Source organism: Anguilla rostrata, chromosome 15 (assembly GCF_018555375.3).
Source record: "Anguilla rostrata isolate EN2019 chromosome 15, ASM1855537v3, whole genome shotgun sequence".
NCBI classification, from domain to species: Eukaryota; Metazoa; Chordata; class Actinopteri; order Anguilliformes; family Anguillidae; genus Anguilla; species Anguilla rostrata.
The window spans coordinates 33,689,002-33,713,772 of record NC_057947.1 but is presented as its reverse complement, the minus strand read 5'-3'; the positions used below and the strand labels follow the sequence as shown (position 1 = coordinate 33,713,772).

The window sequence follows — 24,771 nt, the reverse complement described above, 5'->3', positions numbered from 1 at the left end:
TTATTCTCATACTTTTATTGTCATAGAAAGACTTTGGAAATATTCTGGGGAAAAAATAATCTGAAAACGCTTTGTTTGTGTGGAACGGTTTCTGCCTTGTGCTGATGAATGGAGTAGACAGAAACCCTGAAGGAAACCTTATCCATAAGAGGACCCCACCCACCCCCACCAGGGACATCAGACACCTGAAATGTGACCTTATAGCAAGGATTGTGCATACACCTTTTACTACGCGAAGCAAGGATTCGACTATAAATCTCAGCATATTTTTAAAGCTCGAAAAAAAAAACCCCTCTCACTGTAGTTTGCTCATGATCATCAAAGCACAGAAGAAATCTATGAACGAGCAATATTCCATAAAAAAAAATAATATAACATCCAACCCTGAAAAAGTTAGAAGCATATGCCGAGAAAGAAAATTAAAAGGCTTTACTTGTTGCACGTTTTAGCATGTTAACATAATGTTTGAAAAAAAAAAAAAAGTACACACAGCTGATGTTAATTTGTCAAGTAATAACTCTGTATGTGTCTACACACTATGGTCAGAGCGCGTCATAATTCTGATCCCTTCCCAGCTCATGGGAAACGTTTCACGGGGAACAACCTAGAGATTAAACAGGGAACCGGACACGTACCTTTCTTTACTAAATTAGCGTGGGAAAAATTAGCCCCAGCCAATGGAAATGCTCAAATACCCTCACACAGTGTCACCTGACGTCCACCTCTGCGGTTTAAACACTGTGCTGGAACTGTTCGTGCAGTCTCATACTTTACTGTGTCATTTACTTATTATTATTATTATTGTTATTATTATTATTAATTAATAATAATAATAATTATTACATTTAGGATTCGCTACAGTATAAGGGTACAAGAGCATGTCCACAGACTCTAGCCCTCAGAAGAACCCCCCCCTCCCCCCCCATTCTGATAAACCTGCTGTCCAGAAACCCCCATATCATAGCAACCATTCATAAAAACCAAATCTTACTTTTTACTTAAGGGAATTATTAATTTACAGTGCCTTTACAATGCGGTACAAACAATAAGTCTACAAAACTCTGGATTTGGGCAACATTTGGACATTTTGAGTTTCGGTGCTAAGGAACATGTATAATAAGAAACAAACAAAAAAAAAAAAAAGAAATCTGTAATATAAATAGGTGGTGATCCACTAGGGGAAACGTCAATGGAAACAGTCAGTCACATGGGAACCTCCCACCAATGGGCTCGATTTCAGCCAGGGAGGGCTAAACTGGCCACGAGCCAACCGGCCAATCGGGAGAGAGCACCGCCCACTTTCCCTCCCTCACAACGGCACGTGGCTGAAGAGGTAGGACACGGACTCTCCGTTGTGAGTTCTCCGGATGGCTTCAGCCAGGATCATGGATATATCAATGACCTAGACGGCAGACAGACAAACAAACAAGCAAACAAACACTGTAACACTCAGTCCTGTCACATCAACATTAACAGCCTATTCCCCATAGGCCGTAAAACATGTTTCTGTCTTCATCATAGCAAAGCTTAATCATAGCGAAGCTGAATATCGATATGTAATTTCACCAATACCGTTTCTTGTCAGACTTTAAAGACTGAAGTGGCACGTTTACAAATGCAGTTCATTTGGAAATATCAGTGCATAATACACTGCCATAATTCATAATTCTTCACGGGCAGCACCCTCCTGGAGCCTCCTTACTGTTAGGACACCCTGAAATCCCCCTACACTTGCTGTTAGGACACCCTGAAATGCCCCTACACTTCCTGTTGGAAAACCCTGAAACCCCCTACACTTCCTGTTAGGACACCCTGAAATGCCCCCACGCTTCCTGTTGGAGCACTCTGAAATCCCCCTACACTTCCTGTTGGAGCACTCTGAAATCCCCCTACACTTCCTGTTGGGGAACCCTGAAATCCCCCTACACTTCCTGTTGGAGCACTCTGAAATCCCCCTACACTTCCTGTTGGGGAACCCTGAAATCCCCCCACACTTCCTGTGGCCCACACCCCGTTCACATGGGCGGTGCAGCAGCGGTACCTGGATCTTCGGGCACTGCCTCATCTTCTCCTCCTGGGGGATGGTGTTGGTGACGACCACCGCCTCGAACGGCGCGTTGTTTATGCGCGAGATGGCCGGGCCGGAGAAGATTCCGTGAGTCAGGATGGCGTAGGCTTTAGTGGCTCCGGCAGAAATCAGCCTGCACAGACAGACAGACAGACAGAGAGGCAGACAGACAGACATACATTACATTACACTACATTACAGGCATTTAGCAGACGCTCTTATCCAGAGTGACTTACACAACTTCTTACATGCTTTCAGGTCTAGACGTGTTTTTGAAATGGGCACTCGTAACTTTGTGTACTATCGTGTATTTCTGTGTTAACAATGATACCGGCTGTGAAAAAGGTGATGGATAAAATGACGTGTGAGCAAGCACTGCTTCGCCAATTTGCCGAATCAGCGACATCAGTTCGACTGTCGCCACGGCGGCAGTTTCTCGCGCCCCCGTTTCCCTGGCGACCCGTTTCCCTGACGACCCGTTTCCCTGACGACCCGTTTCCCCGGCGACGTCACTCACTTGTCGGCGGCGTGGCAGATGGTGCCGCAGGTGTCGGCCATGTCGTCCACCAGGATGGCCACGCGGTCCTTCACGTCGCCCACCAGCACCATGCGGTCCACCTCGTTGGCCTTCTTCCTCTCCTTGTGGATGAGCGCGAACTCCACGTTCAGCCGGTCGGCGATGGACGTCACGCTGAGGCGCGCAGAAGGAAAAGAAAAAACTCCACCAATCAGAAACGAGCGGGCTGTGAGACTTCAAAGCCGCGTGTATGTACACAACCGACTGAGCAAATTAAGGTGCAGCAGCAACGTCCTTGTAGGACAGGTGTTCTGGTTCCTAAGGACACTAACAGCCATGGCTTGATGCCTATCCTCACCAAAATTCTCCACTGCTCATCAAACACAATGCTCAAGCAAAACAACACAGGAACAGGCCTAAAAATGACACCATGAAAGTCAGTTCCTGGAGATCTACCATCCTGAAGGTTTTCATTTAAACCCTAATTTGCACACCTGGGTCTGCTAATTAGCAGCTCAACAAATATCACTAGCTATTCAATGAGGTGTGCTTTGTTAGGGTGAGAATTAAATCCTACAGGACGGCAAATCTCCAGGAACAGGGTTGGCTACCACTGGTGCAAGTAGTACACTGATTAAGCTGAGTGAGCTGTTGCCCTCTAGTGGCTGAATATGGCCATCGCAGAAGCTGAGCGAGAGATCAATTTTTTTGATCTCTTTTTTAAAAACTGAGCAGCGCAGGTATGTGCTCCAGTTTGAGCATAAAGTATCAGAACATACAATATTCACTCGCTGTCTCAGAACTGCCATGATTCTGTACAAAGAAACTGAACAAGGGCTGCAAGTTTTCACATCACCAAGGAAGCTCTCAAACAGTACAGTCCACGCACAAGATAAGATGCACACACTCACACACACGCACTCGTGCACTCACACACACGCACTTGCGCACTCGCGCACTCACGCCCAAAATGGCAGATTTATTGAAATTTTAACTGAACAGACCGGAATCAAATGGAAAGGTGGAGAAATGCGGGAAACCGAGTTCAACTGAGTTCAAAGCCGGAAAAGGAAGAGAGAAAAAGAAGAAGCGAAAGAGGAGAAAAAAGACAATGGCAGAGAAGGGCAAAGACTTGGGGGTAATGGAAGATGAGAAGAGAAACTGAAGGGATTTTGAGGTCCATGATTTCCCCCCCCCGCCCCTCAGATGTGGCGGCGGTACGGGTCGTCAGATCTCCGGTGGGGCAGCGTACCGTTTCGCGCCGCCGGCGTCCGGCGACACGATGATGCAGTTCTTCCATTCCGGAATGTTCTCCCGGATCCACTGCAGGACCGCGGGCTCGGCGTACAGGTTGTCCACGGCGATGTCAAAGAAGCCCTGCGGAGACGGACCGGGGGGGCGTCAACACCTGAGCGCACGGACCGGGGGGGCCTTAACACCTGAGCGCACGGACCGGGGGGCGGAGCCTTAACACCTGAGCGCACGGACCGGAGTGTAAACACCTGAGCGCACGGACCGGGGGGCGGGGCCTAAACACCTGAGCACACGGACCAGGGGGGCCTAAACACCTGAGCGCACGGACCGGGGGGGCCTGAACACCTGAGCGCATGGACCGGGGGCGGGGCCTAAACACCTGAGCGCACGGACCGGGGGCGGGGCCTAAACACCTGAGAGCACGGACCGGGGAGCCTCAACACCTGAGCGCATGGACCGGGGGGGGCGGGGCCTAAACACCTGAGCGCACGGACCGGGGGGGCGGGGCCTAAACACCTGAGCGCACGGACCGGGGGGGCGGGGCCTAAACACCTGAGCGCACGGACCAGGGGGGCCTTAACACCTGAGCGCACAGGCGTGTGTATATCTCTCAGGAGCCAGAAGAGCGGTTATCTGTGATTCGACGATCTGCTCGTAATCTCTCGTCAGTGTCCCACTTTTGCCTCCAGAAAATAAGGGTGATAAGATAATTCTGGTGCTCTGTTCCAGAGAGCTGCTGTAGTACTGAAGCAGATGGGATATTTCAACTGCATTAAAAAAAAAAAAAAGATTTAAAAGATGGGTTAATATTTGGGTAATGCCGAGGGGATACGATATTAAGGTTGTGGGATATTCAGAGCCAGGTGTCACACTTGGTGGACAGGTGTGATAGTATAGTAGGGTGTTTAGCATTCATCATAATGACCTCCATTATTCGGTCCACGGAGTCGCAGCCACAGAGTCAACAGGTGAAAGAACACGCGGGTTTAGGTCACCCAGGGAGATGACCACATATGATATGGTGTATCATTCAGTGATATTTAGCATCTACATAAAGCCTGAATAGGGTCTAAACAGCTGAAACGAAAGCTAATCAGCCGGCAAAGGGAAGCGATACAACTACAGGTGAATCAAGGGCTGGTACTGAAGACCTCAAATGTCCCAGTTCTGAACGCGGAACTTCCCAAACACAGTGAACTGAACACTGGCGGTGGTACTGTGCACAGCGCTGCTAGCCTGCGCAGCTGAAGCTCCAGAGCAGGGGAGACCAACCCTGGTCCTAGAGTTGCAGGGTAAATGGTAAATGGACTGCATTTATATAGCGCTTTTATCCAAAGCGCTTTACAATTGATGCCTCTCATTCGCCAGAGCAGTTAGAGGTTAGGGGTTAGGTGTCTTGCTCAAGGACACTTCGACATGCCCAGGGCGGGGTTTGAACCGGCAACCCTCCGACTGCCAGACAATCGGTCTTACCTCCTGAGCTATATCGCCCTATAGGGTCTGCTGGGTTTCAGTTTTCACCTTAAATACAACAGCCACTCAGACCAAAGAAACCAGGTGAGGTGAGTTATCTGTGGAATCACCTGTTTTAATGGGTCAGTTGAGTGGCGAGTAAAAACTAAAAAACCAGCACACCCCTGCGGCCCTCTGGGATCCCCCACGGCCCTCCCCCTCCCCCCCTCGGCCCTCTGGGACCCTCCCCCCGCTCCAGGAGGACAGGGCCCGGCTCACCTGGATCTGGGAGGCGTGGAGGTCCATGGTGATGATGTGATCGGCTCCCGCCACGGACAGCATGTTGGCCACCAGCTTGGCGGAGATGGGGGCGCGACTCTGAAACACACGGCGGGACACTGAGTTAAAGGGGGGGGGGGCGGGGGAGCGGCCCGACCGCGAACACCGCGACCTCAGCCCTGTGTGCGCCAAGCCTGGGTCGCACCATCTGCGCAACCCTGTCCCTGGAGATCCACCGTCCCCCACAGGCTTTAGCAAAGCACGCCTCGTTCAACAGCGAGAGCGGGGCTGCCCACCCCAGTTACGAGGGAGAAATGACTTCGGTCATTAAAATCATACTCATAAAAAAAACAGCAAGGTATAAAATAATGGACATGCCGGGAGGTGGAGGGGAGGGGAGAAAAGTAAAGAAGTATGTGCTGTATAACACTAAAGCAGTGTAAATAGAGCTCTGTGGAAAAATGACACAGGCATGTGCGGCAACTGTTTTGAATACACTGGAGCGTGCTGACAGGTACTGACTCCTGGGGCCTGTAGCAGAGCACTTACCCAGCGGACTCAGTAATCATACTTTGCGGCACAGGCTCTGGGCTATCTTAGTGAACTTACATGAAAAAAGTCAGTCAAATAACAGTATGGTTCTTTTGTGATATTTCATTATTTCAAAGGCCGTATGCATGCAGCATATTTTATTAGAAGTAACCGCAGTACAGGAAACACAGTTACGAGCACACTGACACACTTTCTTTCCCTTCAGTGCAACTGAACCTTTGTGGCTTTCAAACATCTTGCTTTGAAAGCGTGTGTGCGTTTCAGGACACCCTTTGCCAAACTGTAAACACGCGTGGCACCGTTCCGATAAGAGTCGACACAGTCGAGGGTAACTGGCCGGGTGAATGCTGACGTCACCCAAACCCTGTTACCCTGCAAACAGACGGGAGGACTTTGACCGCACACAGGCTTGCGACACAGTCAGTAGGTCACATTGAAGCCTGCTGTTAAACAGCGCAGAGCATTTCTGTGAATGGGGGTGAGGAGACACACTACTGCCCCGCCAGCTGGAAAAAAAAATACACATCTGTCAATTTTTACATTTATGTCTTTACGAAAGCACTTCAAGTCAAGCTGACAAGGCGGCCATTTTAAGACTTTTTAACTGCCCGAGAGACAAGCGGAAAGTCAATGTTTTCCTTGGAAGTTTTTCTTTATCTTTTTTTTTTTTTTTGACCCCCCCCAACCTCTGCATAGATGCAATGACCCCCGAGTCAAAGATAAAAAGCATTTCCCTGCTTCCTCGTTTCCCAGCCCCCAGCTGCTCCATACAGAAGTCCTTCATTTCACCCTCTGAAGAGCTGCTTTTATTTTTTTTGAAGTCAGTGTTCTAGAACTCCACTGCTTTCAGTTACCAGCGGTGATTGTGACATCAGCATTGGAATGTTAAGAACATTCTCATAATATATTTGTGATCTCACACATTACATGGCTAAATAAACTGAAGTGTATTATTCATCATAAAAACTCACTGCATTCTGGTACTTTTCACGCTGGATAAGAGCGTCTGCTAAATGTCTGTAATGTAAGGTATTTATACCCATACCCATATAAATACATTTATATATATATATATATATATATATATTTCTATTCATACCCACACATTAAAGGCCTTCAGCAGCTTGCTGTCCCATAACTAGCTGGGGGGGGGAGAACACAGGGCTCCAGCCTCCGTTACAGACCCCCCCACTGAAACGGGACGCCGAGCCGTGCGGCTCCATCGCATCGCACGGCGTAGCGCGTGGCGCTGGGGGGGGGCGACCCGCAGCCGGCTCACCATCGCTTCGGCCCCCCAGCTCCCGGTTACACCGCCTTCACCGGTCACGAGCCAGCCAGGCACCTGCGCAGGCTAACCTCACCGCCGCCCTCTACGCCAGAGTCAAGGACGTTGTTGTGAAAGCCTCAGGGAACGGGGGGGGGGGGGGGGGGAGGGGGATTTAGGAAATTCCACCGTTTCACTCACAAGACTTTTAAACGTTCAGTATTTTTTCTTTTTTGTCCTTTTTTGCCCTCAGCTCGCACAAAGGGTGAAGCTGCACGTCCTCCGACGGAGCAAAGCACGCTGGGATAGCTGGTGACACAAGGCCAGAAAGGACGGGGAACATGGCGCGATAGCCAATCAGGTTACAGATGCAACGTGTAAATCTGGTCGGATGAGGATGTGTGGCTTCGACCTAATAATGGTTACCTTGTCCTTCTTGTCCTGCCGGGCGTAGGGGAAGCAGGGGATGGCGGCGGTGTTTTGGGGAGGGGGTGGGGAGGGGGGTTACCTTGTCCTTCTTGTCCTGCCGGGCGTAGGGGAAGCAGGGGATGACGGCCGTGACGCGGGAGGCAGAGGCGATCTTGCAGGCGTTGATCATGATCAGCAGCTCCATCAGGTTGTCGTTGATCTCGCCACAGCCGCTCTGCACGATGTAGACGTCCTCCCCACGCACGCTCTCGCCGATCTCCACGCTGAGAGAGAGAGAGAGAGAGCGGCGTGAGGTATTATACACACACAGCACATACACACACGCACACACACAGCATATACACACACACGCGCACACACACAAACACACACACACACGCACACATGGACACACACCTACGCAGACACACAGTCACACACGCATTCACGCACGCGCACACACACGCAACCACACGCACACACACGCGCACAGACACACACACACAAACACAGACACACACACGCGCGCACACGCACGCAAACACATACGCACGCATGGACAGAAAAACACACACCCACGCAGACAGGCATACAGACACACACAGGCACACACGTGCACACACACGCACGCATGCACACGCACGCACACGCACGCATGGACACAGTCACACCCATGCAGACAAACACACACCCACGCAGACACACAAAAACAAACCTGTGTACAGACACACACACACACAAAGAACGACACACACAGATACACCCACGCACAGACAGACACACACACAGAAAGACACACACAATGATACTGTACATACAGACTTTCAGTCTCGCGTACACACACACACAGACACCACATGACCATACACAGTCTCAGTCGCAGCTCCTCCACCAAGGAGAAGTACCAAGTGCTCCTTTAGGCCAATGAGAGGGTACATTTAATTACCAGACTACTGCTCCATATTGACACATAAAAGACAACATTACATTTATTCCATAAAAGTGTCTCTGTGGAAAAACAAACAATACAACTGTTCAAAAACTCCAGAGAGAGATACTCTTATCTGTAATAGACCCTCTCCCCCTGACCCACCAACATATTTCCTTTCTATCCTGTGTTCGCAGTAAGGGATGAACTTTCCCCCTGGAGTTAACACAGACACCAAAGCCCTGACGAGCAGCTGGAGATGCAGTCTTTCAGAAAACGTAAAAATTAAATTTAGGTTTGCACACAGTGGCCACTGGAAATTCTGTGGATCTTTTTACAAAGTGTAGGGGGGGCAGGGTCTCCCAGGGTCATACTTTTGGCAAATGTGTCTAAACATCTGTCAATCTAGACCACGCGTGGGCAACTCCAGTCCTGGTGTGCCAGTTCAGGTTTTGCTGCCACCAGTTACACTGGCCCAATCAGCTAATTAGACTTGAACACCAACACCGATCCACTCGAAGATCAGCCCACAATAAAACTGCTACAATACAAGCACAAGAATATTCATCAGCTGCTGCTCATATCACAGATTGTAGCTAAAAAATCAGATCACGTAAACGACTGGGCCAATTAAGGAATTAAGCGCAAGAAGTTGGCCAGAAAACCAGAAGCAGACACGCTCCCATTCCTGATTTACTAAGACATTTAACATGCGCAAAACTTGTTAGCACACGCGAAGCCAATAACATGCCGAATGATTGGTGCAAAACCAATAACACGACCACTGATTGGTCACGGTATTTGCTTTGCACCAATAGTGGGTCGTGTTATTAGTTTTACATGCGCTGAAGGTCTTAGTAAATCAGGCCCTGTCAGCGATTTCCAGCCTTTCCTTTATTTAAAAAGACAAATGGGGAAAATTAGGGAAAAGCGCGCAGTAGGACACTGGAGGAAAAGTGGAAAGCAGGAAGTGATCACCTTCCTAAACTCCCTTTTTTTCTAATACGGCACAGCAGTGGCAGCTGCACACAGCCTCCAGGCGCTCGTAAATAACGCCAACAATGCCCTCCAAAAGTATGGGACCGGTAGAATTAATTTAGTTAGGCTACTTCTGCTGTATGTAGGCTACTTAAGCCATTTGGATTTGAGATCAAAAGATGAACATGAGTCGTGGACTTGATGCGGTTGTTGCATTTAGGTTGCTATGCAACCAAATATTAGACTTAATTGCTTTGATTAACTCATCCGTTCATCCGTTAACTTGCTTTTGCACGGCCGAAAATGGGCAGAAAAACAGCCGATTCCCTTCACATGTCTCATAGTTACAATCTTCCTTAATCTCAAATCAAAATGCCTTAAGAATATAGTGAAAAATAAGATGTCACTCCCGTTCCCATACTTCTGGAGGGAATGGTATTTGTTTCCGATGTGCAGGCCCCTGGTGTTTCAAAAACAAGATGGAATGGAATGCATGCCTTCAATGCAGTATTAAGCAACTGATTCAGACTCTAACAAGTCTAAACATCCTTCCCTCTGAAGGGGGGGGAGGGAACAAGCAGACCAATCAGCTCTCTCTGCACCGATTTCAATGAGAAGTTCACCAGTTACGCGATTGCCGAGGTACTCCTGTGAAAAAGTAACTGGCCGGCTATTCAGCCATTCATACAAACTGCAACATTTAAGGTAAAGACCAAATTCCCCAATAGCTGCACTGTTGTACATAAATGAATGGTTGCTCAGACAGCATTTTTTGTCAACAATTTTTTAAACGATTATTTCTGTTATTAAACTGCCCCCCCACCCCAACTGGAGGAGAAAGACAAGATTACATACAATTCAACATTTGTAAACAATCTGCACTTGTAAACTGTAAATCTGCTGACGTACTGCCAGACTGTGATCATATCACAGGAGGCAAAAAGAAGTCGTGCTGTGCTTTTTAATATTTAAGATAATATTAAAAAATACACTGAGCCATGCAGCACTGAAAGCCTTCAATCAACCATTCAGTTTAGAGCAGTTAGTCCAGCTAAAAAAAAGTTTCCTGGATTTTTAGGGTAAGTTTAGTTTAGAGTCATCCCGCAGCAGAAGAACCACAGAAGAAGAGAGTGAAACATCCACCCACAACATTTTACTTAGAAATGGCAACCACATAAGACCAAGACATGGTCACTGTGGAGCATTCCCAGACTACATGAGAATGAACAACCGATATCCGCCTCTGTGCTGCACAAACTAGGCAGACTGTGTCCTCTACCGCTCTCGTTTCTAATCTCCTGGAGGGACAGAACACAGTGTGCCAATTTAAAATGGATTAGTTGGTGTGCCAGTTTTTTGGGGAAAGAAAAAATAAATAAATAAAATAAAATAAAAAATAGTCAAACAGTAATCCAAACTGCCTGAGACACTGGGGTTCTTTAGCACCCTGTATGGCACTGATGTGACTGGGACAGGCTTTACGTTACAGTCCCCCAGTTAGCTACATGTACACGCATGTGGATGTGAAACTTTCTGTGAGTCAGAAGGTGACTTCACAGCCAGGAAGGGCTGAAGGGCTGGACAGCAGTCCAAAAGTGCAGCCTGTGAACAGGGTACTGACCCTACAACTGCTGCACCGACAGCAGCCCGTCATACCCACCCTTAATAATCCCTGCAGAGTGCAGGTACATCACACCAACCAGGATGTGAACGCAAAGGGGCAAAAGCATGTCAGAAGGGGGGGTGTTTCCCCAAACAGGAGTTCACGTATGTTATAGTGGCTGGGTATTTAAAAAAATAAATCATTTACAAACTCTATCCCATCGTAAGAGAGCTGGTAATGATAATACCTCCAAAAAGGGAGATATTTTTATGTTTCTATTTATACATTCATATATACATATATGTGTATGTATATACATATATACACACACATATATATATGTATATTAAAAGTGCAGAGAAGGCAGATATAAATGATATGGATTAGATTATTCAATTTCAACAGACATTTTCCCAGGATTGTGGGCTCTCAGGAGAAAAAGTTAACTGCGTAGCTCATAATCGAAAGACTCAGTAATAAAGCTGGACATTTGTAAGCGCAAAATGTGTGTGTGTGTATCTATATACACATACACATATATACATACACATACATTTTGGAAAAACCAGTTCAGCAAGCTGGGGTAACAGCTTGAAGCAGAGCAGAGAAACTTGTCTCACAAATCCATTTTCTTTATTTAAAAAGATAAATAAATAAAAATGAAAAACTCCACAACAATCCCGCAGTGCGCTTCCTGTGGTTTCCTCTGGCCTTACGACTGGACACTGGGGTATTACGCAACCACGGCTGGGCCAGTCAAGCACAGAGACGCACGTGATGCGTCCATTACATTCTACATAATAAAGCGATCTTTGAAAGCACAAGGCATTTTAGACTGAATTTTATGGCGTCACTCCGTTCTAACTGTCCAAAAAAATGCCTTTCGGTTCCATTGCCTTCGGACGGCACACGAAGTTCTTCATTCCCCACAGGGTGTCGTGTATGGAAATGGCAATATGAAATGTGCAACCCGCTCAGTACAGAACACAGGGCTAAAACCAAATGCACAACCAGCACACAGAAGGACGCATTTCACATCTGACAGTCAAGAACGAAGGTTTGTGCGATTGATTCCGTTCCATTCCATTCCAGCCAAACTCCAAAGGATACGCAGCAACTGCAACCGACACTCTGGTGCGTGGGCTTGTGGGCGCATTAATGACCTCATCTTCCATGCTCCTTCACAGAAATACAATGTATTTAATTTTCACAGGAAATGCAAGATAAAATGTGTCAGTCTTTGGGACACTGTGTGACCTTGCAAGGTTGCACAGTAGTAGCTCCCTGCTCAGATCCAATTGAGGGGGGTAGGCTCACAGACTTCAGCTGTGTTACTGTAGAAGCAAGACTAGTCATGAATCAATTGCAATAAAATAGTTCTAAAATATCTGATATTTCAGTCTCTTTACCTGTCTGACTAAATTAAATGTGTGTGAAGGAGAATTAAATATTTTGTTGTCCACTGTTTTCTGAAAAGCAGCAGAATCCTATCCACTCTAGGAAGTGCTCACAGATGTGGGTGGAAATGCTTGGCCACTCTTTCCCCTTCAGTGTCAACACCAAACTGTAAAAGTCCTCAACAAATTATTATTATTATTACATACCACACAGCTGTAGCTAGCAGGCCACACTATGGGTCACAGATAGGACAGTGTGAACAAGCGCATAACTACAATGGATCTCCTTACAATTTAGACATAATTACTGAAATTGTGAGAGGAGATAGTGATGGATCTACTGGACTAGTTAAAGTGAAACTGTAACAATTTTGACCAGAAAATTCTTCTGAAATATCAGGGAAATATAAAACAATCCTTTATAGGCGCACTTTGCATGTGGAAAAACATGGCCTGGCCGTCTACATTCTCAAAATGCATTGCCATTAATACAGAAGACTGGATCAGCACATGTCAAAGCTCTTTCCGACTTGCATTAGTTTTGCATTGAAATGCAGTTATTCTGTCAAATATGTTCTCGGCTTAGATTTGCAAGAAAAATCATGCTTCGAATAAACTCCATTCAAACCGCTCCTGTTTTATGCATTTCTAAAATGCACTTCCGTCCTGTCCTATAGTTTCACAACCAGCATAGAAATGGAGGTTGCAGAAAAAACACCCACCAAATACGAGTGTGCTTTCTCGCCTGCATAGAACACAGGATGATCAGCTGAAACTAATAAACTCGGCCAGACTTGCATAAGAATAGCAAAGTATTTAACATCCCGTTGCCTAATTGCAGCCAGACTTCGAAGAACAATTTACTAACTGACTTCCGTGTCAGAAACCCAATCGTCCGGACCCCGTTGTTTATTAGAGAGACACTACAAAGGGACGTCTTCAGTCTATATGGAGGGAAAAAACATTTAATGACACCCCAAGTACGCTCCACCCCTAAACCTGATCCTGTTAACGTCAGCTACTCACGGTTCCCGCTATGCACTAATGTTACTACCAACGGAAAAAAACTACACGAATGATGATATCCCATGCTGGCTAACTAAAATGTGGCATATCACGAACACAACAGAAACCGCAGACTTTCTTCCTCCACAATTACAAATTTCGTAAACGTAAGTTTTTAGTTTACCGAAGCAAGGTGTTAGCCAGCAAGCTAACGAGTAACTCTGGCTGTGTGTGCAACAAATCACGTGCTTCCCAAACGCTGTCTAGTTTAGCTTCATTTGCTAACAAAATGGATAGAGCTAGTAGCCTACTTGCTGCATCTGGCAACTGCGTTAGCAAGCTTACGTGTTGAAGCACACCTGGAAGCAACACGATCGCATAAATCCAGGCAGCATAAAGAAATGAGGCATAATACGCTGCTTCGAAATAGCTAACAGACTTTATGTTCAACGAAACGCGACACATCACGCGTTCGTAAGCAGCTGGCTAGTTTGCTCACAGCAAGTATGTTCCCGTGCATTTGTTAGCTCGATAGCCTCGTATGTAGTTATAGTAATACACAACATAGTCAATGGCAGAATACTTCGAAGGAGTACGGCATAACTGCATGCAGTCAAGCATCGTGTATTAGAATGCGTTTTGTACTTACCATGTTTCTTGGTTGCTGAATTTCTTCGTAATCACTTTTCCTAATTCCAAACCGAGTCTGTCAGCCACTTTCTGTGACAGATCATGGTGCGAGCTTCCGCTGAACAAAACGATATTTGGCATGGCAGCGGTAACCGTGCTACCGAAATGTTTCGGTCTTAAATTCGGTCAAATCTTCTTGGGTGGAATGTGTACGTGCATACAAGAGCTAATGTTCTCGCATACTCACTGGGACGGCAAAGCTGCGTGCTCCAAATTCTAAAGGAAATGATGCGCCGGACCTGCCCATTCCCCCTCCCCTTACGTCACAGTCAATAGAGTTGTAACAGGGAGCCACCTAAAATGAAATCAACGACGCATGATTCACGGTTATGGTACACGAACGAACGTTGGGTAGTGGGGAAAGATGGAGTACATTGCAGTGAATAAGGGATTCGCCTACTGGACATTATATCCGTGCCGTGGAGTTGGATTTTTTCGTTGGATTATATATAACTAGCAATTTTATGGCCGCTGCTTCAATAAAAAATATCACTTGCCATTACTGTGCTTACAGTTGAAAATATGTACCACTGTAATGTGGCCAAAAATCTTAAAGAAGGATACCTGCAAAGTGTGTGTGTGTGTGTGTGTGTAGGTTTCCACATCAAGACTTACAGATAATTAGCTACAGATAAATTCATAAATCAAATAATTACATTCATGCTGTCTTGCATATGATTGAGGATTATTCTTTTTCTTCTTATTATTTCCATATATAAATATGTCTTCCTTGCCCGTTTTATTATTAGCGGATGATAACAGTAGTTTGTGCCTTGTTCAGAGTCCTGATTAGGCAATGGTATAATGGTCCTCTTTCACTCTTATAATTAATTAAAATTAAATTAATTAATGGGAAAATGCCAATAACAACAACAACAACAATAATAATAATTAATTTCCCTCCAAAATAAATCACAGCTTAGATTTTATTTTTTAATGTGCAAATAAACTAAGCAGGATGAGTAATGAGCCATATTATATGCTACAAAAATCATAAAATAATATTTCTTCATACTAATACAATTGTTAGAGGAAAAAATTAACAAGTATTTTATTTAGCAAAAAAAAACAATGTCACCATTTTTCACACCTCTAATAATTACATTAAATAAAATCCACCATAAATAAACATGCTACTTTTTAAGTGTATCTGAAGTTAGGGAACATTTGTGGCCTCACACGAGTTCTTGTTTCACTGGGGTATAAAAATGAGGTGACACACATGTAAAATCACTTTGGGGGAAAGGCAAAGAACTCATGAGGAAACCAGACAAAGGGTTGCTGACCTTCACCATTCAGGAGATCCATCCATCCATCTATCCTTTATCTAACCTCGCTTGTTCCTGGTCAGGGTCAGGGGGTGGGGGGCCAGGGTTAGGGGGTGGGGCTCTGGAGCCTATCCCAGGAAAGGAATACATAGCAGGCTTATAAATATGCATGTCTTTGAGGAATGCACACAGGACAGGTCACCAGTCCATCTCAGGGCACACACATGGTTCACTCACACGCACACAGGCAGTGTAGACTTTCCAGTTAGCCTAACGTGCATATCTTTGGACTGTGGGAGGAAACTGGGGTACCTGTAGGTACACAAAGGAAAACGTTCAAGCTCCACAGAAGGGTCTGGGCAAGGATTCAAATCGAGGACTTTCATTGCTGTGAGGTGACAGTGGTATTCCACCATTAGGTCAATTAGGCCGCGCAAGAAGGAGTTTCTAGGTTTGAGCCTCGCCTGGCCAGAACTCTTGCTGTGGTGGAGTTTGCATATTCTCCCCGTGTTTGCGTGGAGTTTGCATGGGGAAAACAGGCGTCTGTTGAGGGCAATCCAGAAACATCTGGAGTTTGCTAAATGGTATTGGATTGTGGTCTGAAACATAAAAAAAAAAATATATATATATATATTTTTTTTTATTATTATTATTAGCAGTTACCATTTAAAATTCAGCCTACACCCTATGGTTGTGCCACACGACCCATCAGAATATTTTTGCTCTTCCCAAAGTGACATTTTTCAAACCCGCAAAGTGATCCATGTTGAAATGTTATAATTACTGAAATACTGCAGTTATTGGCCCGAACAAACTGTTCAGTTATACAGAGGTTGTTTTTATTTCTAGGAAGAGGATGCACAAAGCATTAAATACCCTGCGTGGAGGATGCTAAAATGCCCGACTCAAAATGACTGTGTAAACTCAGTTCCCTTTAAAAGTTGTGTGGTGAAAGGCCAGGCGTGCTTACCATTGGTGAGCAATGAATGTTAACATGGTAGCTGTAAATAAAGGGTGTTAATGTGAGATTAAGGACGCAGGATTACTTTGGTTTCATTTATCAGTGGGTCAAAATAATCTAGCCATTAGTCTTATCCCCCACCCCCACCCTGGTTGTGCAGTTTGTTTGTTTGTTTAGTCACCCCGCTAAATATCACATGAAATCGATGTGTTAACTACATGAGCATTCATGCTGAAAGCATCTACAGTGTGATGAATGTTTCAGAAACAGAAATCGTGTTGCATCATCGTGCTCCTTCTCTTAAGCCATAAAGTGGGAGAGAAGAGCGTATCAAACCAGTATGGATAGGAAAATAAGACACTGCCGGATCTAATGCTTAAACGTATATTTCACCAGTCTCTTATTCTATTCACATATTTAGCATGTTTTCATGGAACATTAGTTCCTGAAGATCCTGATTCAAAATGTACAAAAAATGGTGAAGATGTTCTATAATACCATACATATGAACCGATGTATACAAAACAACTTATTGTTTTTTGAATAGCTTGCGTTAAATTTTAATGCCGAAGTGTAATGTTAACTATTTTTATTTATTTTTTTAAGTCAGGATCCAAAACCAATATTGGCTAATTTATATGTTTAGGCATAATCCCCTAGAATTAATATAATACTGGGATAATTTGTGCTGTGTCTATAGCCTCATTTCACAGCTGAATGCTGAGTACAACAGCTGTCTGGAAAAAAGATGCTTGACAGGAAGATCTCTTTTAAGAAGCCTCACACACAACTCCCAATAAGACAATTGTGGACAAAGAAGAGAAACAGAAACCAACATTTGAGATTCTGTAATCATGATCCTTTACTTAATAATGAAGCATAATCCAAAATTTAACTCAGTGTGAATAACAGTAAAAAAGGAGACAGTAATATGGTGTAGACACATACACAGTTAATTATTTTATACTTTCAGACAGAGGGGTACAGTATATCTAGCCTATAACATGCCAATTTGTGTTAAATCCTAAAGTGGAGTTGATTTGACCTCTGAATTTGTACAGTATGCATTTTATAATCTCCTCAAGTCCGAAAATGTACTCCTTGATTGTAATTCAAATTACAATTAAACCCAGAAACAGCATGGGTCATACAGGGTCAAACAGGTTTCTGTTGTTTTTTTTTTTGGAAAATTAGTTTGTGGAAAAGTGTTGTACTTTATCAATAACAATAATAATATGAACTTGACTGCAGCTCTATGTGTAAATTAATGGAGCACTGTACCCATTCTGTCCCAGACCACTCAAACAAATAGCAGCAGAGCTATTATTTACCAAAAGGGGGCAGCACTGGGTCCAACAAGAAGAGGGCAGTCTGATGACTTCATAGTAGTCATTCTAATTTTCATTTAGTAATTTTCTTTGTTGACAGTATTTCAAGTATTTGTATGGGTATTTTGAGCATAGGTAAATCTGGTATTTTGAGCATAGTAAATTAATAACCATGGTAAATTTGTGACCATGACTGTAGTGCAGAAAAGAATAATAGGATATAGGATCGCTATATCCAATCAGACAGCTTTGTTTTACCAATATCCTTGGTGCATGATAAGCCAGAGCCCTTCCGTTAACTTATAAATTATAATTGTGCTATTCTATTATTCTAAACACAAATATGCACATTGTGATCATAAACTGAAATATTGCCAGCCAATTCAGTTATATTTCTAGATGAATAATTATTCAGAAAGGATTATATATCCTAGGCCCTTCACAAATATACATATGCTATAATCCATGAAGTTTTAGATATTACCTATAATTTAAGACGTCTGTTTGAATTATGGTAATATTACAGGTAAATCAATTATTTCACAATGGAGGTCAAAGTCAAGACCGAAGTGGGAAAAAAGAACAAACAGTGACCTATTTTTTTTAAAGGTCTTGCTCTAGAGTGGGGATTTTCTCTGGAAATTTGGCTAAAAAAACAGAGTGAAATAACTGTTAATGGACACAGAATTTACATTTGAGATCAACATAATATATGAAGCAAAAATTCAAAGTTAGCTGATATTTAAATCTAAATGTTTAATACTAAAAAAATAAATCTTATGAACAAAAGTTTTTTAAAAATTATATCCATTTTCCATCTGTTTGGTAGTGTCATATGCATACATTTATTTAATGATATATACATAATTCCTATTGTTTGCTTCCTTAAAAAAAATCAAAATCACAATGAGATATTTTTCAAATCAATGTAAAAATTACAACACAAAGCAATATTTATATCCATAAATGTGCAAAATCATATTCACAATAAACCTCAGCAGTGCAGTTTTTTTCTACACTGCAACAGGTGAAAGCATTTTAACAGATCAACACACTAGAGACATAAGGAATTATCTGTGGTCTTACTATTTACCCTGCTGTCTAAAGGAAGAGGATTTTTCTTGTTCTCGATAATTATAATTATGTAACAGTATATAATTCTTTTTTATATTTATTTTTTTTACATATGAAACAAACGTATTCACAGGAAGTTTAATTACAGTGGTTCGTACTGCGGGGGGGGAGGGGGGGGGGGAGTAGGCCCCGTGTATCGGAGTATGGCTTTGCTTTTTTTTTTTTGGAGGGATATGGGGGGTGGGGGTGGGGGGGGGCGGTGCGTAAAACAGGCGCGTTCACTTGCTGAGGAGCGTTTTGAGCGAGCGCGTCAGCGCGTTGACGATGGCGGACATGCTGCTGGAGTGGCGCGCCAGGGCGGTGACGCTGTGGTCGCTGGCGGCTCCGCCCACCGCGGCCTCCGCGGCCTTCAGCAGGCACATGTAGTTCATGACGACCTCGTCGACCTTGGCGACGACCTCCCGCTGCCGGCCCCCGCCCCCGGCGCCGCCCCCGGCGCCCACGCAGCGCACCAGCCGCATGCAGGCCTCGATCAGCCGACACAGCACCTGGAAGCTGCAGGCGAGCGCCAGCTGCATCTCCTCCCCGCTGCCGTGCGCCAGCGCCATCCTGCGGCAGGCCCCGCCCAGCTCCCGCGACTCCGCCGCCAGGAGGTGCTTGTAGCGGGACAGGTCTTCTTCGTTGGTTTCGTTGTCGGCGGCAGAGGCGGCATCCGCGCCCTCGCCCCTCCCCAGGCTGGAGCGCACGAGGGCGATGAGCTCGCTGGCGTCCCGCCGCGCGGCTGCGAAGCTGGCGGGGGAGGAGTAGGCCCGCTCCTTCAGCGCCTCCACGCGCGCCAGCCTGGCCGCGAAGCTCATGGTGTTCAGGTCGGCGTCGCGCTGGCGGCCGGCGGGGTCGGCGTCCGGGGGGGCGGGGCCCTGGGGCTCCTCCCGCGGCCCGTCGCAGGACGGCGGGCAGGACCGCTGGCCGACTCCGCGCCGCGGCTCCCCGTCCTCCTCGTCCTCGTCCACCGTGCTCTTCTTCTTCAGGAAGCAGTAGCGGAAGGGCCCGTGGCACCTCCAGGTGCCGGAGTCCGCTTTGGGCAGCGCCCGCAGCTGCTGCTTGGCGTCCTTCGGCACCGGGAGCACCACGGAGGCCCTCCTGCCGTCGCCGCCGCCGCTCACCGACCAGCAGGGGGCGTGCGAGCTCACCGAGCCCTGGGAGTGGCTCTTGGACAGCCTCTTCCCGGCGGGCCTCTTCTGCGGCCGCGGCTCGGCGGACTGGGAGAAGGGCAGGCACCGGCCGGCCAGCGCGGCCCTGCTCCTCTCGAACAGCGCCTCCACGCTCCCGGACAGCGTGGCGCCGCTGCTGGCGCTCCTCCGCAGCGTCCCGCCCCTCCTCCTGCCGCGCCGGAGGCTGCCCCCCACGCCGGGGTCGCCCAGGTCGCCCAGGTCACCGAGGTCGACGTAGTCCCAGCTGGGGCCCGGGGGGGGCGCCCGGACGCAGGAGTGTTTCGGGAGGTCCGCGGACTCCTGCTTTGGCACGGCGGCGCGCGCGTTAGCGCTGGGCGGCGGCGGCGGCGGCGGTGGGGGGCGGAGCTCGGCGGCGCCGGCGGCTCTGACCTGCAGAGAAAAGGCGGGAGGCGCGTCTCCTCTCGGCGGCCCCTCCGGCTCTGCGCGAGCTACACTAGGGACGGCAGAGAAACAGACAGAATCGTTAAGCGTCTCCCCGGCAACGCGCCGCGCCCTGCGCTCGGCCCTGGGGGGCGCGTCCCGCCCGCCCGGGGACGGCGGCCGCTCCGGCTCGCCGCCGTCGAGCGAGCCTCTCCTCTCGTTACCGTCGGTTACGTCAACGCTGCTGCTGTTTACGGGTCGCTGAGCATGCAAGTCAGGACTCCTCCCGGACTCGAGCGGCAGGGTGGCGGAGTGGTACAGTCGGGGCCCTTTGCTTACTCTGGGCCCCACCGGCGGGGTCTCAACGGGGGACACACAGGACGGCATGCAGGGGTACCTCGCCAGCGTGTTATAGTTAGTCCTAACGAAGTCTAGCAACAGCGGGTTCAGACCGGCATGCTTCTTGCTGTCTCTCTTGTCGCTGTTTCTCCAGCTGCCCCCCGGGACCCAGTGCTGGAGCTGCCCCCCCTGATGCATCTGACTTACGGTCAGGTAGTTTATCAGCTGCCTGTACGCCTCACCCCCCTCCTTCCGGTTATTCTTAGCGCATGCTTGCCTCGCGTACCGGTCGGCTGAAAGGCTACCCCGGTTAGCTGTACCTGTGGTCTCTTTGATCTTAGCGGTCCGGGGGGGGGCGCCGCCCTCGCGGCCGGCGACGAAGGGGGCGTCGGGGCTGGCGGCGGCGGCGGCAGCAGCAGCGTGCATGTTCGGCAGCATCCTGTGGAGGAGGGCGGGGTCCGTGCTGGGGTGGGGCTCCTTGCCTGGGGGGCCGTGGTGGCGGGGGGTGCCGTGGGCCCTGTCGTCGGGGACGCCGTGGGGCGAGCCCAGCGGCGTGGCGCAGCAGCTGCTGCCGGCGGCGGTGGCGGTGCTGCACGCGGCGTCCAGCGAGGAGCTCTGGGAGCTCTGCAGCGAGTGGAGCCCCTCCCCCTGCAGCGACGAGATGCGCTTGGCCAGGTGGTACTCGCACAGCCGGGCCACCGCCTGCTCGGCCAGCGGCGGCTTCCCCTGCTGGAGCTCCGCCCCCCCGGCCCCCGCCCCCGCCCCCTCCCGCGGGACGGCCCCTTCCCTCGCCCCCCTGGAGGTGGCTCCGAGGGTGTCTTGTGTCGGCTCGCCACTGGCGGGCGGGACCGCGTGCCCGTTGGACGGCCCCGGGGCGGAGCCCTCGTCCGCCGAGCTCTCGGGCACCCGCTGCCACCGCTGGGCCGTCTCGCGGAAGGCGGCGCGCTCCAGGTGGAGGTGGGCGTGGCGGGCGTCCCTGGAGCTGAAGGTGTTGTACTTCCCCGCCGCCAGGCGCTCCTCGCCCCTGGGCTCCGGGGTCCGGGCCTGCCGCCGGCCCGCGCTGCCGGTCCTGCTCGGGGCGGGGCGGGGCTCCCCCGCCCTCCCGCGACGGGCCCTCAGCAGCGAGCCCATCGGGAACTTGCCGAAGTAGTCGCTCACGGACTTGGTCTCCATGGTCTCGGGCTCCATCTCGATATCGTCCGAGTGGAGGATCTGCTTGGAAGGCACGGCTGCTGCTGCTGCTGCGGACGAGGAGGAGGAGGAGTGAGGCTCCGGCGCCTCCTGCTGGCCCGGAGGACCGCGCGGTTCGGCCGCGCAGGGCGAGACGGGAAACTCGGTCTTCTCCTCCAGGAGCGGCTGGTAGCCCTCGGCGGTGGCCAGGAACAGCCGCATGGAGTCCCCCGAGAGCCTCTGGGCGGCGGTCAGCTCCGAGCTCTCCGTCATTTCGGACGAGTTCGTCTCGTTCCCGGAATCTGAGGACGACTCGGGGCTGAAACCCCGAGATATCGCTACACCTGCGTGCCACGGAAAGACAAACAAGCTCATCATTAACCACGTCCAAGGCACTCTTGCAGACATCTGTCTTTAAAGCGAAACGCATTTATTTATACAAAAATAATGAGGGCTTGAAATGCATCGTTCCTTGATGATAAACAAAACAGGCAAAATGAAAAATAAGAACTATAAAATGAAGATGCGATCCACAGAATGAACAGGCAAAAAAAAAAAAAACAGGCAAAAATGAGAGAATGAGTTCCAATTTAATATGAATGATGAAGAACAAAATGCTCACACACAGAACTTAAAAACACGGAACGGGCTGGATGATGGGCGGCGGCAGCGGGGGGGCGGGCGATGAAACAAATGTAAACGGGGGGGGGCACAGCGAGGTGCTAATGGATGAACGTCACGATGGTGTAAGAACCTGCGCTACTGTCCGACTGCGCGAGCGGCGGCGGCTCCTCGGACGCGGCCAGGGCCTCCAGGGCCTGCAGGGTGGACACCACCGCCTGGTCCAGGGCCCGGTCGCCGCTGCCCTCCCCCTGCGTGGGGACGGCGTCGATCAGCGACACGGGGATATCGTCCCGGGCGCCCGCCCCCGGCCCCGCGCTTGCCCCCGCCCCCGCGGCCCTGGCCTGCTGCTCCTCCTCGTCGGAGCTGTCCCGGAACCCCGGCGGGGGGGCGGCGATGGCCATGTTGAGGGAGTGCAGGAGCACGTCGTCGTCCTCCTCGTCGTCCTCGCCCTCCGGCGGTGGGAGGGACGTCAGGTCGATGATGTCCTCGCTGGAGCCGGAGAGCGCCAGGAAGGTGGCGCGGCCGGACTCGCCCCGCCGCCGTCGCCGCCGCCGCCGACGTCGCCACGTCCTCCTCGCAGCTGCCCTCGTCCTCGTCCTCGGCGTCGTCCGTGGTCTCCGCGTAGCAGATGTCCCGCAGCAGCGGCTCCTCGATGCCCTCCGCGTTGCCGAAGATCTTGGCGTCGCCGATGTTGCTGTAGATCGGGTGGGAGCCGTACTGGAACCCCTCCCCGTCCGCCGAGGGGCCCAGGGCCTTGAAGTCGTCCGGCATCTCCGGGCTGTCGTCCATCAGCCTTTGGTACCCCAGGTTCTGGGGGTTGATGGCGTCCAAGGGCGGCTCCCCGAAAATAAAGGACACCTTGGCACTCCGGGGGGAGTCCTGGGGCTGCTGACTTGGCACAGACAGGAAGTGTGCGCTTCTGGTCCCTCTGTCCGTCCGCTCTCCTTCCTGCAGGGCATGCTGGGACTGCTGCTGCTGCTGCACCTCTGTGATGGGAACGGGGGCGACGTCGTTCTCACTCGCCGCGAACTCCTCGTAGGGGTCCGCCCGCCGCGTCTGACCCTCGTCTCCGCCCCCGCTAAATGAGGTGCTGTACGTCCACTCGATGGCCTCCAGGCTAAACTTGCCCCGGGGATCCTGGCCTAAAACAGTCAAACAGATATAAAAAAAGTACATAACATATATTGCACATATTGCTTAAGACATTGACTTAAGTTGGCATTTACTTAAGTTGACATTGCCTTAAGTTAACATTGATTAAAGTTGTCATTGATTTAAGTTCAACTTGACTTAAGTTAACCCTGGCTTAAGTTGACATTGACTAAAGTTAACATCGTCTTAAGTTAACATTGTCTGAAGTTAACATCATCTTAAGTTAACATCGTCTTGAATTGACACTGCCTTAAGTTAACATTGTCTTAAGTTAACATTGTCTAAAGTTAACATTGTCTTAAGTTAACATTGTCTTAAGTTGACATTGCCTTAAGTTAACATCGTCTTAAGTTGACATTGCCTTAAGTTGACATTGTCTTAAGTTGACATTGCCTTAAGTTGACATTGACTAAAGTCCATTTTTCTCCACCGGCATAGCGCTGTGTTTGGGAGTAGCGCTGTGTTTGGGAGCGCCAGCCCACCTGAGTCCATGCTGCCCGTGTTGCTGCTGGCGGCCATGTTGAAGATGGAGCGGCGAGAGTCCACCAGCAGCCTGTAGTACCCCGCTGTCAGGCAGGCCAGGTTCATGGCGTCACCGGACTCCATTATCAGGGTGATGGGCTGAAAGAACGTTCAAGCGTCACAGCAGTGATTCAGCAGTGCAATTACAGCCTTCTTCCTGGTGCTCAGAAATAAATATATCAACCAGGCTTTCAAATAAAGGTGAAAAATCGATCCAAAATATAACGACCCAAATCACGGGCATGAAAATGTAGTCCTGAAAGGCCACAGTGACTGCTGGCTGTCAGGGTGTTTTAGCCCCTGGGATTCATTTAAGGTATTGATTGGCTAAGTAATCCTTGGTCCC

The 24,771-nt window shown here is 48.9% G+C and overlaps 2 protein-coding genes across 3 annotated transcripts in view; both read right to left on the bottom strand.

Annotated features, from left to right (window-relative positions):
* On the bottom strand, nucleotides 1-14,652 carry LOC135240661 (ribose-phosphate pyrophosphokinase 2). Of its 2 annotated transcripts, XM_064310457.1 has the most exons (7): nucleotides 14,355-14,652; nucleotides 7,895-8,078; nucleotides 5,571-5,669; nucleotides 3,838-3,962; nucleotides 2,586-2,759; nucleotides 2,042-2,201; nucleotides 1-1,402 (listed from the first exon to the last, which is right to left on the bottom strand). In XM_064310457.1, the coding sequence occupies exons 1-7, from the start codon at nucleotides 14,474-14,476 to the stop codon at nucleotides 1,310-1,312; spliced, it is 957 nt and encodes a 318-aa protein (XP_064166527.1). In that variant the 5' UTR covers nucleotides 14,477-14,652; the 3' UTR covers nucleotides 1-1,309. The 2 variants fall into 2 exon arrangements, with proteins under 2 accessions (XP_064166527.1, XP_064166528.1); XM_064310458.1 differs by lacking the exons at nucleotides 7,895-8,078; nucleotides 14,355-14,652 and adding an exon at nucleotides 7,813-7,877.
* A 4,610-nt stretch (nucleotides 14,653-19,262) lies between these two features.
* The window catches only part of LOC135240497 (FERM and PDZ domain-containing protein 4-like), a 92,631-nt gene continuing 87,122 nt past the window's right edge, over nucleotides 19,263-24,771 (bottom strand). The window contains 4 exon segments of the mRNA XM_064310019.1: nucleotides 19,263-22,471; nucleotides 22,882-23,308; nucleotides 23,310-23,893; nucleotides 24,386-24,524. Of these exon segments, the coding sequence (XP_064166089.1) occupies nucleotides 19,305-22,471; nucleotides 22,882-23,308; nucleotides 23,310-23,893; nucleotides 24,386-24,524 (4,317 nt within the window). The 3' untranslated portion in view covers nucleotides 19,263-19,304.

What these genes read in the sequence shown, in the direction of transcription:
- LOC135240661 (XM_064310457.1), bottom strand. Translation starts at nt 14,476, where the DNA reads ATGCCAAATATCGTTTTGTTCAGCGGAAGCTCGCACCATGATCTGTCA. An exon ending in TCCACGCCTCCCAGATCCAG is followed by an intron (nt 3,963 to 5,570) that starts GTGAGCCGGGCC and finishes CCGTCTCCGCAG; the next exon opens with GGCTTCTTTGACATCGCCGT. An exon ending in GGCAGTGCCCGAAGATCCAG is followed by an intron (nt 1,403 to 2,041) that starts GTACCGCTGCTG and finishes TCTGCCGTCTAG; the next exon opens with GTCATTGATATATCCATGAT.